The sequence below is a fragment of the Oncorhynchus mykiss genome, chromosome 30 (assembly GCF_057628025.1).
Source record: "Oncorhynchus mykiss isolate SJ-2025 chromosome 30, ASM5762802v1, whole genome shotgun sequence".
In the NCBI taxonomy this organism is placed as follows: Eukaryota; Metazoa; Chordata; class Actinopteri; order Salmoniformes; family Salmonidae; genus Oncorhynchus; species Oncorhynchus mykiss.
The window spans coordinates 34686454-34706161 of record NC_143051.1 but is presented as its reverse complement, the minus strand read 5'-3'; the positions used below and the strand labels follow the sequence as shown (position 1 = coordinate 34706161).

The 19708-nt window shown below is 43.2% G+C and overlaps 1 protein-coding gene across 15 annotated transcripts; it reads left to right on the top strand.

The window, feature by feature from the left end:
• Nucleotides 1-118: 118 nt before the first annotated feature.
• LOC110489260 (CCR4-NOT transcription complex subunit 3) lies at nt 119-19663 on the top strand. Of its 15 annotated transcripts, none has more exons than XM_090228076.1 (18): nt 119-360; nt 2483-2545; nt 3142-3209; nt 6592-6666; nt 7052-7141; nt 12003-12131; nt 12560-12655; nt 12985-13198; nt 13725-13906; nt 14311-14367; nt 14518-15466; nt 15686-15791; nt 15925-16063; nt 16202-16298; nt 16784-16985; nt 17230-17362; nt 17532-17657; nt 17963-19663. In XM_090228076.1, exons 2-18 carry the CDS (start codon nt 2521-2523, stop codon nt 18059-18061), a joined length of 2787 nt encoding a protein of 928 aa, XP_090084202.1. In that variant the 5' UTR covers nt 119-360; nt 2483-2520; the 3' UTR covers nt 18062-19663. The 15 variants fall into 15 exon arrangements, with proteins under 15 accessions (XP_090084202.1, XP_021417592.3, XP_021417594.3 ...); XM_021561917.3 differs by having other exon boundaries at nt 14467-15466; XM_021561919.3 differs by having other exon boundaries at nt 169-360; nt 12979-13198.
• The last annotated feature ends 45 nt before the right edge of the window (nt 19664-19708 follow it).

Here is a 19708-nt window from a genome sequence, read left to right as displayed (position 1 = left end):
AAGGGGGTGAGGTGTTCTAAGAACTCATGTTTACCTTTCACCTTTCAAAGTTAACCAATCATAGTGCGACTTGTGCGGAAGTGGGAAACCTGTCCCTCCAGACTCCAGAGTGACAGGCAGTCTAGCCAGTGGAAGGCGTAGAATGAGGGTGAGGATCGAATAGCTTGCAAGGGAGGCGGGCCTCCAGGCCATCAGGGCTACAGTAGAGGAGGTGTTCCTGGTAGCCATCTTGGATGTGCGGAGTGATTGTTTGGCGAAAATAATTCATATAATTTAGAAAAATAGCGTGAGGACGTAGGCAAATACGATTTAAAAGAGTGGCGTCAACTAAGAACAGAAAAGATAAATCGGAAAATCCAGGTAAATAAATTGTACGCTAAAACAGATCTAGTTATGTGCCATTATCTTCTCCCTTCCAATGTGTCTCACTAATATCTTAGCTGGTGGTTATCCACTAGCTGGTTATCAGCTGCAGATCCAAATTGACATGGGTTCGCCTGATATATTTTCCATGGAAATGCATACATTTTGCTATAATTCACGGCACAATCTGTAGCTGACAAGTTCTTGTTACTCAGGTGTTGAAGTGGTATACTTGTTTGCTTGTCTCTGACAAATAGAAACAGCTTATAAAGTCATTAGCTATGTTGCTTGTAAACATTTAATGTTTCTTTATTACTGCTCACTTTTTAAAAATCGATCGTTGCCCCCAAGCCAGATATGGAGACTAGTCTAGCTGGCTTACTGGATCTGTTGAGAAAGTCTAGCGTCGGTAAAAACATTTGGTAAATACATGGTCAAAACTCACTGGCTGAAGTGATGGTAAAATGACCTTATCAAACGGTGGTTGCGTGGACGTGAGAAATTGTCACAAAAAGTATCAAGTGATGCTCAACGAAGTAACCTACCATGCGCGTTACATTGTTGAATTCACGTGAACCGTCAATGTGAAATTATCCAGACCAGGCGTCACTCGGTGGCTACAATGTTTCAAGTTTTCATGTAGGCAGGCTAGCAAGCGACATCAGTTAGCTGCAATCTACTGCCGCTTGTGATATTTACTCTTGTATTATAGTATTAATTGACAGAAAAAAATGCTTCAGCTAACATTTTAGTTAACATTTTCCAGTGGTGGAAAAAGTACCCAATTGTAATACTTGAGTAAAAATAAAGATACCTTAATAAAAAATGACTCAAAGGTGAGTCACCCAGTAAAATACTGCTTGAGTAAAAGTCTGAGTATTTGGTTTTGAATATACTTAAGTATCAAAAGTAAATGTAGAAGTACAGATTAACACATTTTCGATTTTTGTATTTACAGATAGCCAGGGGCTCATCCTTTACAAATTAAGCATGTGTTTAGTGAGTCTGCCAGATCAGAGGCAGTAGGGTTGACCAGGGATGTTCTCTTGATAAGTGTGTGAATTAGACCATTTTCCTGTCCTGCTAAAAAAAAACGAGTACTTTTGGGTGTCAGGGAAAATGTATGGAGTAAAAAGTAAATACTTTTCTTTAGGAATGTAGTGAGGGTAAAAGTAAAAATTGTCAAAAATATAAATAGTGAAGTACAGATGCCACAAAAAGACATAAGTAGTACTTGAAAGTATGTTTACTGATGTACTTTCCACCACTGACGTTTCCTCAAGAAACATGGTCAATGTTTATTTATGTTGAGACATTGAGTTTTTAAAACATCTCTAAATTCAAAACTACATGCTAGTTCTTTACAGTACTTTAAATATCAATGTTTCTGTGATGCCCTCCTTGAAAAGTCATTCCCGGAATGGTCAGAAATGCCTTGTTGAATGAACCATGTCTAAAACCAATTACATGCACCATTCTACCAGGAATTGACTGTGTGTGAGAGGTCAACAAGTCAGACTGTCAACTATGGTCTATCCACTACTCCTTAATAACTACAAGACACTTTATGATACAATGTATTTTTTAATTTATTTAACCTACCTTTATTTAAGTATTTAAGTAATGTAATGGTGATGCCTCCAGGGTAGTAAATTAGAGGGCTGAGTATGTCTCGTTCAAAATGCTTTTTAATGTAATTAACTTGAGATGAAAGTCTAATATTGTACCATTTAGAAATTAATCCAAACTTTTTTTTTTGCATGCTGGCACTTTTGAAGTGGTAGCTTAATGTGAAAACCATGTACCTGCCCCGTGCATGCTCTCACGATACATCTTCATCACATCAAGCTGTGAGAAACATTCGGCATCAAGTCGTAGAAAGCGAACTGAAACAGGCAGCAACTGCCTGAACTTGTCCAATAACAAACTCTTGTTTTCATTTTCTGTTTGCTAAACGTTTTGCTATGATGTGCCTGTGCTGTAATGAATACAACCCAGGATTTCACATTGCTGACTTCACTGAACTTGGCTGCCAAGCTAAAAATGCTATGAAAAAGTAATGCAGCGTAAAAAGGTTGCCGGAGATTACGGTTATCACACCTGTTATTTTTCTCTACAGTGAAAGAAGGCATGAAGACAGCATCCTAGTCAACAGTCATGGCTGATAAAAGGAAACTTCAAGGTGAGGTTACCAAATGGTTGACCAGATGGTACCCCTGCCAATGATCCACCACCCAGTCCATCACTATATTCCCTCCCTTTTCTCTATGAAGCATGTCTATCCAACAGATAAAATGTCACTTTCATTTCTTTATCCATTCATGATGTAGAGATTGTCAAATTGTCCTGCACGGATGTGATCGCAATAAGAGAACTGCTGCACTCTTATTACTGAAAAGGGTTGTGACCTGTGATACCAAAAATAAGAAGCCAGAAGCAACATTTAGGAGCAAGGCTGCACAAGGCCAAAGTCAAACTTAGTCTGTAGAGACAACCTTCTTAAATTAAGACTATATACCGTACCCGGTTGCCAGTGCCCGTGGTGTTTCATTTTTAAACAGGTTTGTGGTGACACATTTAGGTTTTACTGCATGTATCTTTGATAAGGCTTGCCAGCCACAGTTGTAAAAGCAGTGCTGCTTATGGGGAAAGGGAGAGCTCCGCATTTTGACTTTACATTATTCATCCTGATGTGATGCGTGTTGAAGGATTTTTAAATTATTTTTTTAAACCACGGCTCTTTCCCAAACCTCCCTGTTATTCTATGCCCTTCCCCAGGTGAAATAGATCGATGTTTGAAAAAAGTAACGGAAGGCGTGGAACAGTTTGAAGACATTTGGCAAAAGGTAACATGCAGGGAGGGTGGTGGGTTCATCCAGCCTGAACTCAAAATGGATTAAATGTAGGTTTCTTTCTCACCCTGTCTACACACAATACCCCATAATGGCAAAGTGAAAACGTGTTTTATTTGCACATTTATTTCAAATGACATGCAGAAATATACATTTACATAAGTATTCACACCCCTTAGTCAATACTTTGTAGAAGCACCTTTGGCAGTGATTACAGCTGTGAGTCTTTCTGGGTAATTCTCTAAGAGCTTTCCACACCTGGATTGTGCAACATTTGCCCATTTTTATTATTTTCAAAATTCTTCTAGCTCTGTCAAATCGGTTGTTGATCATCGCTAGACAACCATTTTCGGGTCTTGCCATAGATTTACGTAAATCCTGTAACTGGCCCACTCCGGAACATTCACTGTCTTCTTGGTAAGCGACTCCAGTGTAAATTTGGCCCTGTGTTTTAGGTTATTGTCTTGCTGAAAGGTGAAATCATCTCAGTGTCTGGTGGAAAGCAGACTGACCTACAGTTGAAGTCGGAAGTTTACATACACTTACATTAAAACTTGTTTTTCAACCACTCCACAAATTTCTTGTTAACAAACTATAGTTTTGGCAAGTCGGTTAGGACATTACTTTGTGCATGACACAAGTCATTTTCCAACAATTGTTTACAGACAGATTATTTCACTTATAATTCACTGTATCACAATTCCAGTGGGTCAGAAGTTTACATACACTAAATTGACTGTGCCGTTAAATGGCTTGGAAAATTCCAGAAAATGATGTCATACACAAGTAATTTTCCAACAATTGTTTACAGACAGATTATTTCACTTATAATTCACTGTATCACAATTCCAGTGGGTCAGAAGTTTACATACACTAAATTGACTGTGCCGTTAAATGGCTTGGAAAATTCCAGAAAATGATGTCATGGCTTTAGAAGTTTCTGTCAAATTATGTCAAGGAGCCTGAGTCAATCAGAGGTGTACCTGTGGATGTATTTCAAGGCCTACCTTCAAACTTAGTGCAAAAGAAATCAGCCAGACCTCCACAAGTCTGGTTCATCCTTGGGAGAAATTTCCAAACGCCTGAAGGTACCACGTTAATAATCTGTAGAAACAGTAGTATGCAAGTATAAACACCATGGGACCACGCAGCCGCCATATCGCTCAGGAAGGAGACACGTTCTGTCTCCTAGAGATGAACGTACTTTGGTGAGAAAAGTGCAAATCAATCCCAGGACAACAGCAAAGGACCTTGTGAAGATGCTGGAGGGAACAGGTACAAAAGGAGCTATATCCACAGTAAAAAGAGGCCTAAATCAACATAACCTGAAAGGCCTCTCAGCAAGGAAGAAGCCACTGCTCCAAAACCGCCATAAATATGCCAGACTACGGTTTTCAACTGCACATGGAGACAAAGATTGTACTTTTTGAAGAAATGTCCTCTGGTCTGATGAAACAAAAATAGAACTGTTTGGCCACAATGACCATCGTTACGTTTGGAGGAAAAAGGGGATGCTTGCCTACAAACCTGACTCGGTAACACCAGCTCTGTCAGGAGGAATGGGCTAAAATTCCCCCAACTTATTGTGGGTTGCTTGTGGAAGGCTACCCGAAAGGTTTGACAGTAAGTTAAACAATTTAAAGGCAATGCTACCAAATACTAATTGAGTGTATGTAAACTTCTGACTCACTGGGAATGTGATGTAAGAAATAAAAGTTGAAATAAATCACTCTACTATTATTCTGACATTTCACATTCTTAAAATAAAGTGGTGATCTTAACTGACCTAAGACAGGGAATTTTTACTAAGACTAAATGTCAGGAATTGTGAATAACTGAGTTTAAATGTATTTGGCAAAGGTGTAAACTTCCGACTTCAACTGTATGTTTTCCTCTAGAATTTTGCTTGCGCTTCTCTCCATTCCTTTTCTTTTTTTATCCTGAAAAACTCCCCAGTCCTTAATGATTACAAGCATACCCATAACGTGATGCAGCCACCACTAGGCTTGAAAATATAGAGAGTGGTACTCGGTAATGTGTTGTATTTATCCCAAACATAACACTTTGTATTCAGGACCAAAAGTTAATTGCTTTACACATTTTTTGCAGTATTACTTTAGTGGCTTGTTGAAAACAAGATGCATGTTTTGGAGAAGAAAATATTATGTACAGCCTTCCTTTTCACTCTGTCAATTAGGTTAGTATTGTGGAGTAACTACAATGTTCTTGATCCATCCTCAGTTTTCTCCTTTCACAGCCATTAAACTCTGTAACTGTTTTAAAGTCACCATTGGCCACATGGTGAAATCCCTGAGGGGCTTTCTTCCTCTACGGAAAACGAGTTAGGAAGGACGCCTGTATCTTTTGTAGTGACTAGGTGTATTGATCCGAGGTGTATTAACTTCACCATTCTCAAAGGGATGTTCAATATCTGCTTTTTGTCCCCCTTACCCATCTTCCAATAGATGCCCTAATTTGCGAGGCATTGGAAAACCTCTGAGGTTTGTGCTTGAATCTGTGCTTGAAATTCAGTACTTGACTGAGGGACCTTACAATTATCTGTATGTGTGGGGTACAGAGATGAGTCAGAGAGAGTCATTCAAAAAATCATGTTAAACACTATTTATTGCACACAAAGTAAGTCCATGCAACCTATTGTGACTTGTTATGCACATTTTTACTCCTGAACTTATTTAGGCTTGCCACAACAAAGGATACTAATTGACGCAAGGCATTTCAGCTTTTAATTTTTTATTAATTTGTTTTAAAAATTGGGGTGTTGTGTGTAGGCCAATTTTAATCCTTTTTTAAATTCAGGCTGTAGCACAACAAAATGTGGAAAAAGTCTAGGGGTGTGAAAACTTTGAAGGCAGTATATGCATGTTAAGTGCTACCACCCTGACAAGTTGGTTGTTGGAACGTTTTGTGCTGACCTTAAAGGTCCACCAAATTATTAACGTTTAACATCCGTTGTATATGCAGGGGTCTTCGATACCACATTTGTTTGGTGGGGTTGTAGCCTTTCCTATTTACGGCCGTGGGGATAGAGAGGAGACCTATTGTTAGTGTGTTCTGTATAGCCAAAGAAGAACAAGGTTTAAAGGCACACTCCCGAGTTTGCGTTTTGGCCCATTTGCACTTGGTTTGGTGGAAAGTTGAGGGATGGAACTGGAGGGAATGAATGTCGCTCAAATTTCTAGGCGGAGGCTGAGCTATGGTTGCTAGGACTGACAGTCCATGATACGCTAGTTTTAGACACATTTTGAAGCTATAGGCTACATGGTTTACTTTGTTTACAAAGACTATATGAAACATGTTTGGGAAAAGATACTGATTGTCTGAGTGTACTCTATGACTGTACCCCTCCAAAACACAGCTTCACAATGCAGCCAACGCTAACCAGAAGGAGAAGTATGAAGCAGACCTCAAGAAAGAGATTAAAAAACTACAGGTGGGACACCGACAACCCTATGACTCTTAACTGTTATGTGGCTTGAGGGCACATGGTTTTGGGATGTTCCTCCAAATGTTTGTTTACCAGTGTTATATGGTTACGCCTGACCACAGGTAGGGGTGTGTGTTCACGTGCGAGAGGGCATCTATGTGCTGATGATTTAAATAGGACGGTCAGCTATCCTTAAAACCAAGTGAAAGTGTCTGTGTGCATTTTTTTACCATGTGTGTTACCATGTGGACATATCCTACCCCAAGCCAAGCTTGCTTACGTGTGTGTGTGTCAACCATACTTGACTTCAGGGCAAGCCAACGCATGCCTTCACTAAGAGAACTTCTTTTTCTTTCTCCATTTGTTCCTCTCCTTCACCTTCATCCCCCAGCGTCTTCGAGACCAGATCAAGACGTGGGTGGCCTCCAACGAGATTAAAGACAAAAGGCAGCTAGTGGAGAATCGCAAACTGATTGAGACGGTGAGTGTGTGGGACATGTTCATTAGCCACATAGTGAAGAAACAATTGGTATAAACACCTGTGGTTAGCAGGGCTTACCAAGCCACATAGTGCACTGAGATTGTTCAGACAACAGCACCTGCTAACACAATGAGATGGATGTGTCATCTTAGCCTATGGATCTTAATAGGGTTTTTATCGCGGGTCTCGTATCTAAGTGTGAGCATCTGTGTGGTTTTGGTTGACCTGAAACATGGTGCTACCAAGCCAAAAATACATGGGATAATGGTGAAAAAGACACTTGGATATCAAGATGCAACTTTTTTTATTGTGGTGTTGGCCAATACAAATGCAGAAACAAACAGTGGTGACTTTTGCTAATATTATCTTTGTTAGTATTCATGTCAAAGCCATGTTCATTGTGAATACCATTATCTGTTAGCAGTAAGGTTTAAATCAGGTGTGGGCAACTAGATTCAGCCGGGGGGGGGGCATAATCATTTCTACACTGAAAATTGACCACAACTATGCCCAAAAATATTTAAAAAATAACAATAATTTCATACCTTGCGACATGATCACATATCTTTTTTTTGTGGGAATACAGATTTAGTTAATGTAACAACATTTTTGCTTTGCAGGGCCAGATAAATATCACTCGCGGGCCATAACCGCCTGCTGCAGACCCCTGGTCTATATTGAGTCTACTGCAGTTCTTTAATCATCTGCTTTTCACACCTGTGGCACTGTTCTTCGCTAAGGGCAATTCAACATAATGAAATTGCACTTTGACTCAGTTTTTTTGCCACTTAAAATGTATGCCAAGCCAAAACCCATTGATTTCCAAGTTTAACAGAGCACACACCTCTATGCACAAGGACTACTTTGAACATATTCCACAGAAAAATGTACATAAACTAATTTAGTGGAAGAAGAGTCAGCATGCAAACTTTGATTATGGATTCACGGTTAAAATCTCAGGTTTGTATGCGACCAATTCTTCTAAAAATTCATATCTGCTCCGAATTAAGATTCAAATATGTCTGCAGAAAGAATGGAGTGTCAGCTATGGTATAGTATCTTGAGTTTTGAAAAATCGATTTTTGTTATTGAACTGGCTTTACACCCGGCAATGGAATTACATCATAGGTCCCATATCTGTACGACACAGAAATGCATAATTATGGATATTCTCATGTTTCACAAGTTTGGACATCGCAGCAGAGCACAGTGCTGTAGAGCAGAGCAGAGTTCAGTACAGTACAATCTACTGTACACTACTTTTCTTTACTGTATTTATTGTACTGTACTCGCTGTACTATACTGTCCGAACTTGTAAAACATGGGTCTTTGATATGTTCAGATTTGGCCCAGTCCGGTTCGTCTGTAGACGTCAAGGCCAGGGTGGACTGATCAAATTTCAACTACTTTTTTTTTTAGTAAAAAAAAGAAATAAAAAAAGTACCCCCTTTTCTCCCCAATTTCATGGTATCCAATTGTTAGTAGTTACTATCTTGTCTCATCGCTACAACTCCCCTACGGGCTCGAGAGAGACGAAGGTCGAAAGCCATGCGTCCTCCGAAACACAACCCAACCAAGCCGCACTGCTTCTTTAATACAGCGTGCATTCTACCCGGAAGCCAGCCGCACCAATGTGTTGGAGGAAACACCATGCACCTGGCAACCTTGGTTAGCGCGCACTGTGCCTGGCCTAGCCACAGGAGTCGCTAGTGCGCGATGAGACAAGGATATCCCTACCGGCCAAACCCTCCCTAACCCGGACGACGCTAGGCCAATTGTGTGTCGCCCCACGGACCTCCCGGTCGCGGCCGGCTGCGACAGAGCCTGGGCACGAACAAATTTCAACTACTTTTCAATGCCCATAGACACCCGGTGTTGGTAGGTGCTCAGTGGGTGAGGATTCTGGTTAAAGTAAATGGAAAGAGGGGGCTCATGGGTAGGTGTCAGTAAGAGCTGGGAGAGGTGACTTTAAGCTGTAGAGTGAGAGAGGGTGAGGAGTTGTCCAGAGTTAGACTGTTTTAAAACTCTTGGTTTGACCCCCAAACAGAAAGACAAAGAAAACTGTTATGAGCTGAACATAACAATTCCGTTACTGATTTTGGGGTAATTCCGTTACCGAGTTTTAACCACTTAATTCAGAAACAATTGATATCAGTAAAATCACTATAACTAATAATTGGTAGGTCTGCCATTACTTGTTACTTCTGTGAACTTTCATTATCCTCCCTCATGGGAGGGAATATTAGAAAATATCTTAAAGAAATGTGAGTTTTTGGTAACTGAATTACAAGGCACCAGGCAATATTTCTTAAACTTACAGAAGGCTAACAGGCTAAGTGTTAGTTGGCAAGGGTCTCAACATTGTGTTATCATTTCTACCAGAAAGTCTTAAAAGGTATTAGATGTTTTCTAAGATCCCTTTTCAATCTGTTTATCCTGAAATCAAAGCCTTGGAAAATGGTTAAAATGTATCTATGCCTTCATTTGCCCCAAAATATAGACTCTTGGCTTTCATTTGACACCCAATTTGATATGCTCCTATACAGGGTTGGGGTCAATTTAATTTTAATTCTAGTCAATTCAGAAAGTTAACACAATTGCAATTTGAAATGTTCCTAATTGAAAAGTATTGAAGATAATTGGAATTTCAGTGTACTTCCTGAATTGACTCCAACCCTGCTATGAATTTCACATTGGTGCTCATGGGTCCTTTGATGGAAATGCATCGAAGCATAATGTGCTTCCTTTTTTTGCTGTCCCCCCCCAGGCTGGCGCTCAACGTCTAGACTCAGACAATATCTGCGTTGCTTTAACAAGGGAGGAAAACTAAACTGATCACTGTTAGTGAAAACGATGGCATCACCATAGCCCAATGTATGGTCCGCAGATATGATAAACAAAGGAAGTTGCTCCATAGCACTTATTGAAGACTGACTGTCTTGTTCGTCCCTCAGTATTTGAGATACATATTGTAGTATTGAGGTAGGGTCCTAGGAACTTAGGATAATTTGGCGACACCTGGCAGCTTGCCACTTTGGCTGTGTCCCAAATGGCAATAGGGTATAATTTAGGACGCAGCCTTTAGTTTTCAGGTCTGCAGAGCCCTACCCTGATCAAGGATTCAGCAGCCCACGCCAGTGCGGAGGTGGAATAAAAACCCCAGCGGAGACTCCATCCACAACCAGGACCCCCCTCCCCTTCCTCTCAGGAGAACAATTAGCCACATCAGCTAATTTAGCTTCTTTAATTTAGCTTCTTGTTATGCCGTTAACAGATTAACACAGGGGGACCTACAATCTTATGTACAAAGGTGCTGCTGGGATGCTCGTGGGGACGACGCATATTACTACACTTACAGTGGCAGCTGACTTCTAGGGTAATGCATTGAAACAGTGTTGCGCGCATAATCAATCCGACATCTGTATTGGCCGTGCAGCATTCGCAGGGATAAGGCCTCTGCAGAGGTCAGGGCATTCATACTTCTTGCGCTTCACGGAGCAGAGCTGTTGTCAAGGAAGTGAGTTTGAGTTTATATAGGACCGACCGTCCCCCTCGGACCGTCAACCAATCCTGTCAATGCGGAGCTATACGGAGCCCTCCACATTGTTAAAACATTCGGTAGGCGCACGGTGATGCGGTACTCGATTTGGTCTCCGCATGCCTCTAGAGGCTCCACGCATGCGTCCCTATGGAGGATAGGGAGCCACTGACCACATTTTTGGATCAAGCATCAATTGGCTTTTAGGCTGGGTTTACACGCCTCCAAGCATTCTCCTCTGGCATGCATCAAAATCTCAGTGAACTCTGTTGCGTGTGGAAGTCAGAGGTTGTGGAACCTCTACTGAGAACACCTAGGAGAGCGTAGACAGCGTTACTAGTCAAGGAAGCACACACAGGTGTCTCAACTTAGTAATGTTAAGGGAATTTTTATCTATGACTAATTATGTATACATTTCAATCAGGATGTACTAATCAGAATACTATTATGTTACTGTATATGTACTAATCAGAATACTATTATGTTACTGTATATGTATGAATTTTCTTTCTTAATCCTAGTACTGAATATAATGTGTGTAAATATAATCAAGGAGTAGAACAATGACTGTCTGTTCCTTGGTAGAAATGAATGAACTAAATCTTCAGACTGGCTAGAATGCTTATCTACACAAGAAGACCTTGGCTCATAAATTATATTAAATTGGTAGGGAGACGATGTGGGAAGGCTTGAGATACTGCCTTTGTACCAGGGTGGGAGAAGAGACGGGTTGGTACTGGAACTAATGATGTCATTTTCAGTTTATAACCTGTAGTAAACTGTATCGTGTTCAGTACTCTCGTGAATAAAGGCTGCTATTTGACTTTAAGACCGGGCTCTGTCCATTTCTATAAAATAAGTGTCATACAAATTCTAATGAATTAAAAACAGAGGAATTAAATTCCTGCAACAAGTAATCACTGGCCTGATTGGGGGATGTGTACACCTGCCACAGTCATCCTGAACCGTTATATTGGATGGCTTTAATTGGTGAGGACTCTTGTCTCAATCTCCACCTACAGTGCCCAACAGGTACACGTTCAGTAGGTCTGAAACGGTGAGATATTATCTGAACTTGACCAATAAAAAAATAAAAAACACTCCCTTTCGTTTACCGTTGAAAAACATTTTTTGAAATGTTTTGCTATGGCGCGTCCTAATGCCCTTATATGACCCTTCATTGATTGGCAACTAGTCCAATGATTTGACATGAGCATTTCACAAGCCAAGCGTTTTTGGCTCTGGCATAGCTAGCATATGGTCAAAAGAGAACCTGTCACCTGTAGTGATTTATAAACCAATTCCTGCTCTCTCCCCCTTTAGCAAATGGAGCGGTTCAAGATCGTGGAGCGAGAGACCAAGACAAAGGCCTACTCTAAGGAGGGGCTGGGCCTGGCACAGAAGGTGGACCCGGCCCAAAGGGAGAAAGAGGAGGTCGGCAATTGGCTAACGGTGAGCACTACTTTTGATTGAAAACCTTTACCCCCAAAGGGAATTTGTTTCACACATGAGCACATTTCAATAATGTGGTCTGATGACGTGACAATAATGACTTAGAGATTTCATCATGCATGCTAGGCCTTTTAAAGTAGATTTTTTTTGTTTTACTGCATAGTTTCTAGGGCTGGGACGATACCAGTATCGCACATTTTTCTTCCATGGAAATCTGCTTCGCGTTAAATCTGCTTCGTGTTTTGTTTCCTTGCCACGATACTAACGAGTATCGCAATACTGGTATCGTCCCGGCCCTAATAGTTTCCCCTATGAAAGAGGTTATTATGAAGTGGGGTCCACACAGTTTGTGGTTGTGGTGTGATTATGGCTGTTGTGTTGGTGAAAATCATGAATGACCTCTGTGTCTCTCCCCTGTCGCCCATCAGAATACAATAGACACTCTGAACATGCAGGTGGACCAGTTTGAGAGCGAAGTGGAGTCCCTCTCAGTCCAGACTCGAAAGAAGAAGGGAGACAAAGAGGTCAATCGTCTTTTTGCCACGCCATATGGCTATCTTCTCCATATCTTCCTCCTCCTCTCCCTGTTTCCTTCCGTACTACTTGAATCTTTTCTCTTCAGATGCTGTCATTCTAACTCTTAAATTCATCTCTTATCCTGTATGTCTCTCTTTATTTTCTCGGCACGCTGCATTACCCAATGCACCAAAATGTAAAGTAGGTACCATCTACTTTACCATCTGTGTGTTTCACTTTCATGCCTCTACACATATAGCACATTTGAGATTGTTAGCCCGAACATACAGTGAGCTTTAAGCATCAACTTACACGCGCATCTCTGCTATAGAAACAGGACCGCATCGAAGAGCTGAAGCGCTTCATCGAGAAGCACCGGTACCACATCCGGATGCTGGAGACCATCCTGCGCATGCTGGACAACGACACCTTGCCGGTGGACTCCATCCGCAAGATCAAGGACGACGTGGAGTACTACATGGACTCATCGCAGGACCCAGACTTCGAGGAGAACGAGTTCCTCTACGACGACCTGGATCTGGAGGAGCTCCGTAAGTGCTGCTTCATCGTGGTGTTGTCGCGATACGCAGTATCACGCTACCGATACGACAAAAGTATCACGGCAATGGAAACAACATGAAGCAGGCTGAATTTCCTGAGAAAACAATCGTGACGTTGGAAACGGTCACCCAAAGTTCCAACATTTGTTTATTTCCCACACTATGGCACACATTGTTTTCCCTTAAGCCGGTCCTTAAAGAACCATGGAGTATCGGAAGTATCTATACTGTGTCGAGACATCACTACTTGTGTGTTTATTCCTGAATATTGCATTTGTACTGCATATCTTAGACCACATGTGGAGTATGTATAGCCTCAAATGGATGATAGCTTGGTTATTTAAAAAAAACTGTGCATAGATCAGCTTTGATATTGGTGATTGTGGCTTCTATCAATGTAGTTGTCTGCATAGCTTGGATATTACAATGCTGTAAATTCTATCATTTCTGTTCCTGTTGTCTCTGTATAACTGCCCACTTAACTTTTTTCCATATGCAACTTTTTGTTTTTATGTAGCTACCTCTCCCTCTGTCTCCCCCCATCCATCTCTTGTCTCTCTAGCCGGGTCGCTGGTGGCCACGTCCCCGCCGGGCCAATCGCTCCTGGACGACGATCTCTTCCATCAGATCTCCAGCGGCACGCCTACCTCCACCACTTCCTCCTCGCCCATCCCTCCCTCGTCCGCAACTTACACTACGGTGAGGGAACGCCCCCCCCTGCCCCGCTACTTCTCACTCTACAGCCTCCATTGTATCCCCTACTTGCTCTCCCATTCTTTAGAACCACCCACTCTCATTCTGTAATTAGGTCTTGTGAATGTTGAATGTTCCTGGGTTGGAGTGGGTGCTCAGTGGTCCCTCGCTCTCAGATCAGAGGGGGTTTGGAGCAACGAGGATGAAAGCGAGAGGATTATGATGTTGACGTTTGATTTGAAGTTTGTGTTGAGCCTTAATATGAACAGCACTTGTATGGATTTTGGTACAAAACATAGGGTTTGCATGCGGTACAACATGTGTAGCGTTGAATTAGAACAGATGGTCGTGGCTGAGTGCTTATAGGAGTTATTTCTTTGTCCCCCCCCCCCCCCCCCCCCCCCCCCCAGGAGAACTCTGAAGATGACAAGAAAAGGGGACGTTCGACAGACAGTGAAGTCGGTCAGGTGTGATGAATTCCAATGTTTTGCTGTGTATGAGTCACTTGCATTGATTTGGGTCTATGGTCTTAAAAATGTCACAACTTCCCATCTATATATTTTCAGCTGTGCTGCACCAGGAGTGGTTTTGAAGTAATGCCTTTTATAAAATTTCAGTCGCCTATCAAGAACGGCAACCCCTCTTCGTCGTTGTCCTCCTCCTCCTCTTCCTCCTCCTCCTCTTCATCGTCTGCCTCCTCGGGAGCCTCCTCATCCTCGCTGGCGACCATCGCCGGGGTTGGCCTGCCTGTCACTGGGGGCAACAGCCTCCTGGGCAACATAGGAGGTCTCCTCTCCAACTCTGGCAGCTACAGAGACGCTACCCAACTGCAGCAGCATTACCATACCCAGCAGGCCAGAAACTCAGTCATCTCCTCCAACGCCAACTCCAACCCTTCGAACAACATCCTCCTCCCCAGCCCCTCCGCTTCCTCACCCGCCAACTCTAGCACAACCCTCCCCCCACTCACGCCCAACACCCAGTTGCATGCTCCATCAAGGCCGTCACCGTCCTCCAGCTTGGGGCTTGGGTTGGGCTTGGGCCTTGGTAAAGGCGGCATTACGGGGTCACCGGCCGTCAGCCAGATGTCTGGCCTTGGCTTGTCGGGGATGCCGGCATCCCTAAACACCATGGCCGGGCTCCTGGCGGGCTCAACTTCGGCCCCCTACGCCACGGCAGCAGCAGGCTCCGGAACCATCGGAAGCCCCCTAGCAGGGAAAAGCGTCAGCAGTAGCAGCCCTAACTCCGGCACAGTGGGACCGATGGGCGGGAACACTGTCAGCGATAGATCCACGGGCCTGTTGGGCTCTGCGCCCTGTGCAATTGGTGTCAGCGGTGGGATTCTCAGCCTAAGCGGCCTTGGCTCAGGGCAGTTGGCGGTCCAGGGCCCTCCCCTGGTGGCCTCCAGTCCCATAGGAGGCCTGTCCCCTGGAAGCAGCCTGGGAGCCATAGGAAGCATTGGAGGGAACTCTGGTTCAGGCGCGCCAAGCAGCAGTGTGGGCATGGGAGGAGGAAGCACGGCGATCACAAGGCCACCCAGTGGACAGAAGCAGAATGGTAGCACTAGTAAGCTTGAATTCAAGTATCCACTTATATTGTGTTGTTGATTGGTTGTATCCATCCATGCCCTTATTTGGGTATTTTGTTTTGTTCCGTAGTAGTTGTTCAACCCAGCGTTGGGTTGTACAGATAAGGTAGAGCAAACCAAATGTATATCATCTATCTATGTATTATCAGAGTTCTGATTCAGTTTGTAAGCCTCCCTCTCAATTTCCTCTGTCCCAGGTTACAGTGCTGTAGTAGCAGACAGCACACCCGATTCCGCCCTCAATAGTGCCAGCCAATTACAGAGCAGCCAACCGTCGTCTTTGACCTCCACCACCAATCAGCCGTGAGTCAAATATAATAAAGAAATGTCCTATAGTGTCTTGGATTGTGACTCTCACTGTACAATGTGTATGGTCAGAATTAGTCAAACGTAAAAGCACATCAACCAATGTCTCTCCTCTCTCCCACCCTCCCAGTAAAGACAGTGGCCCCAGCCTCTTAGGGCCCATGATTCTTCCCACCAGCTCTCCCTCGCCCTCCTACAGCGAGAGTAAACTTCCAGGCAGCAGTATGCTCAACGGGCCACTCTCCTACACACAGACCTCTGAAAGCAAGGTGAGGAAAAACACAAGTAGCTTTATGTAGTAATTGCCCTGCCCTGAGCCATTACAGGGAGATCTTCTTGGGACTCAACCTGAAGCCAGATTTCCTGATCTCTCACCCAGTCAGTTTAACCTCTTTCCTCTCTTTCAGCCCCAGGAGCCTCTGAGCACTCTAAAGTCTATGGCAGAACGAGCGGCACTGGGCTCAGGAATGGAGGGAGAGATGCTTCCTCTGCACCTCACCACAGGTAAGCAACCGACTGGACGTGAAGGCTCAAAATTGGGCCATGGGGGATCAGTCTTGGAATGAGACCAGTTTGTATTTGGTATAGATCCCCATTAACTGCTGACTTTCTGGTGTCCAGCAAAATCAAGGCAGTGTTATATACAATTTTAAAAACACTACAATACATTTCACAACACATTGAGTGCCCTCAGGCCACTACTCTACTACCACATATCTTCAACAAAAAATACTTTGTGTGTATGTGTGTGCCTGTGTCTCTCTTCGCAGTCCCTGCGGTTCCACAAGATGTATTAAAAAAGAAAGTCTAATTCTACTGCTTGCATGTGTTACTTGTTGTGGAATAGAGTTCCATGTAGTACTGTGTGCCTCCCATTGTCTATTCCGGTGTATGTGACAATAAAGCTACTTTTGAGGGGGGGGGGGGGGGGGGGTTTCACACCAGACTCCTTTTTATAACTATTTATTTCTCTCTCTCTGTGGCTTCAGACATTTTTCCCAGCACTACATTGCCCCCGGGGCCTCCCTCGGCCCCCCAGCAGCCCTCGCTTTCAGAGGTCAGCATCCCCCCATCGCTAGGCGTGTGCCCACTCGGGCCTGTGCCCCTGTCCAAAGACCAGCTGTACCAGCAGGCCATGCAGGAATCGGCATGGACGCACATGCCCCACCCCTCCGACTCGGAGAGGATCAGGTACGAACCGAGCCGCAATCTGAAAAAGGTCTCCAGGGTTGAATCTCAAGTCTTCTTGCTTCCCTCTCACATTTTTGGCAAAGCGAGAAGACATGAGGTATAAAGGAAAATACTTTTGAGATTCACCCCAGGTCTACATTTGGGTAATTTCTTTATTGTTGCTTTTGAGACTAAAGGCGTGTAGATTTTTCCTCAGCATTACTCCATGTATTTATCCCTTATTGTGACTGTTTTGGTCCTCCAGGCAGTACCTGATGAGGAACCCATGTCCCACCCTGCCTTTCCACCACCAGGTGCCACCCCCCCACTCCGACTCTGTAGAGTTCTACCAGAGACTGTCCACGGAGACACTGTTCTTCATCTTCTACTACCTAGAGGTGTGTGTGTGTGTGTGCGTTTGACAAAACAAGCTTGACTGAGACGCTGATAATTTCTATGGTTTTACTTTTGAAGATGGCGGTCTGCGTCTTTTCAATCTTCAGGCCATGTCATGGATATGATTGTGCACATAATAGTAACAGATTCCCTTCTGGGTTCTCTCCGCAGGGCACCAAGGCCCAGTATCTGGCAGCCAAGGCCTTGAAGAAGCAGTCGTGGCGGTTCCACACCAAGTACATGATGTGGTTCCAGAGGCACGAGGAGCCCAAGACCATCACAGATGAGTTTGAGCAGGTGAGTTCGGCACCCCTCCACACACTGCAGACTCCTTGGACCGCAACCTGGGGTCGTGTTCATTGGACACCAAACGGAAGAAAACGGATTGAAAATGGGAGCGATTACTTAGACTTGACCAATAATAAACACTTATTTTCATTTTCCGTTGCAAAATGTTTAAATGTTATCTGTTGCATGCTCCGTTAAAATGTATTTTTCTTTGAAGATTATTTTTTTTGGGGGGGTGGGGGGGGGTTGTCTGATTTGTTGTTTTTACTTTTTGTGCGCTAACATTACTGTGCATATTCCAATGTATTTCAAAGGGGACGTACATTTACTTTGACTACGAGAAGTGGGGACAACGGAAGAAGGAGGGATTCACGTTTGAGTACAGGTACCTTGAGGACCGAGACCTCCAGTGACATAAGGCAGAGGAGGAGAATAAAAGAAGGTTGGACTACCGTCGACATTCCTGGATTGAACTCAACACGCTGGGAAGAGGGACGGATGCAGACGCCAGACTGAGCCAGTCTTAGCAGAGCATAATGCATTTGGAGCTTCTCCCTCTTTGCCCTGCGAAGCCACACCCCCTACAGTGATAAACCCCTCCCTCTTTTCCCATAAGGCAGTTTTGATTTAGATTGGAGCTTTTTATCTCTTACCTGAACTGGATCCCTTTTTATTTATATATAATGTTTGGTTGATAACACACTCCTTTATTATTTTTTTACTCACCTACCACTCATTTGAGAGAACCAAAGATGATTGGTCAAACCTGTTTTAATTCCCAGCAGTATGGCAGTCCAATTAAAAAAAAAAAAAAAAGTGACAAGATGAAGCGAGAGGCCAATCAAATGAGCCCTTGGGGGATGGTGGGTCAGAGGGGGGTGGGTCCAAAGCCTAAAGCATTTCACAGCAGTCCTAGGTCATTGCTGGGTTAGACACAAGCTAAAGACTAGAGGGGAAACGGTAGCATTTCCATGTTACAATAAGGGCTTTTTGGGGTGACTCCATGTTTTAGCCCTAATGAATAGACTCTTCATGGTCACCAGCCCACCCTAATGTTAAACTAATAGCTTCCTCTTGGGTACACCCAGCATTGACCAGACTGCCATAAAGATTGCTATAATAAAATATGGTAACCCAGCCCTCCTCCATCCCTCCATTCATTCTTATCCCAAGTTACAGCATTACGTTTATATTGCTGTGGTCAACAGCAACAGAAACCACACCAGCACTTAAGCGTCTCGTCTGTAGAGTATGTTTACAAGTGTTTTAACCCGAGAGGTGGGCTTTTACAATAAACTCGACCGCCCTAGTAGTAACAATTCATTATTTTTGTTCCCGCCACTTTGATGATTATAATGTACAAATCCGTTGTGATTTCACTTCAACCTCCAGGTAGATATTTCCTTTTCTCAGGAAGTGTTTGATGGATCATTATGTGAGGAAATATACCAGGTCAGGAGCTCCATTGCAGCACAAAACCCCCACAGAGATCAGACCGACACCGCAGGCTATTTTTTTTGTCCACCCCAATAGGGCTTTCTATCCCTTTTAATGGCCATGTGTTTCATTTCAGGCTTTAACATTTTTAAATAATAATATCCTCCAATGTTTGGAGTGCAATCTTAAATTTGTCATTTTCGTTTGCTTGTGTATGTCATCTCAGAGATGGAAAGCATTTCAATACGAAAGAGTGAGATCCAGTTTTTTTTTTTAAAGAAAATAACTTGTCAGGGCACCATTCACTGACGAGCCTGCTGTTTTTAATGTTACCTTTACCTATTTGGCAAGCGGAAGGGAAGAGAAGTCCACCAGAGCTGAAATGTGAATCTCTCCCCCTCTGAAAGGGTGTTGTATAGACTGTCATTTTCATCCTTTTCTTTTTGTTTGCCGTTGTCTTCTGGACAGCATGATCAATGACACTTGCAAAGTGGAGCTGAGAAAATTAAGTAAATATGAAGCATAACCATGAATAAAGGATTGTAAAATATTAATAAAATAATTACTTTTCAGAAGTATTTTTTTTATTTTATTTGTATTTTTTATCATATTGATAAAGCTTC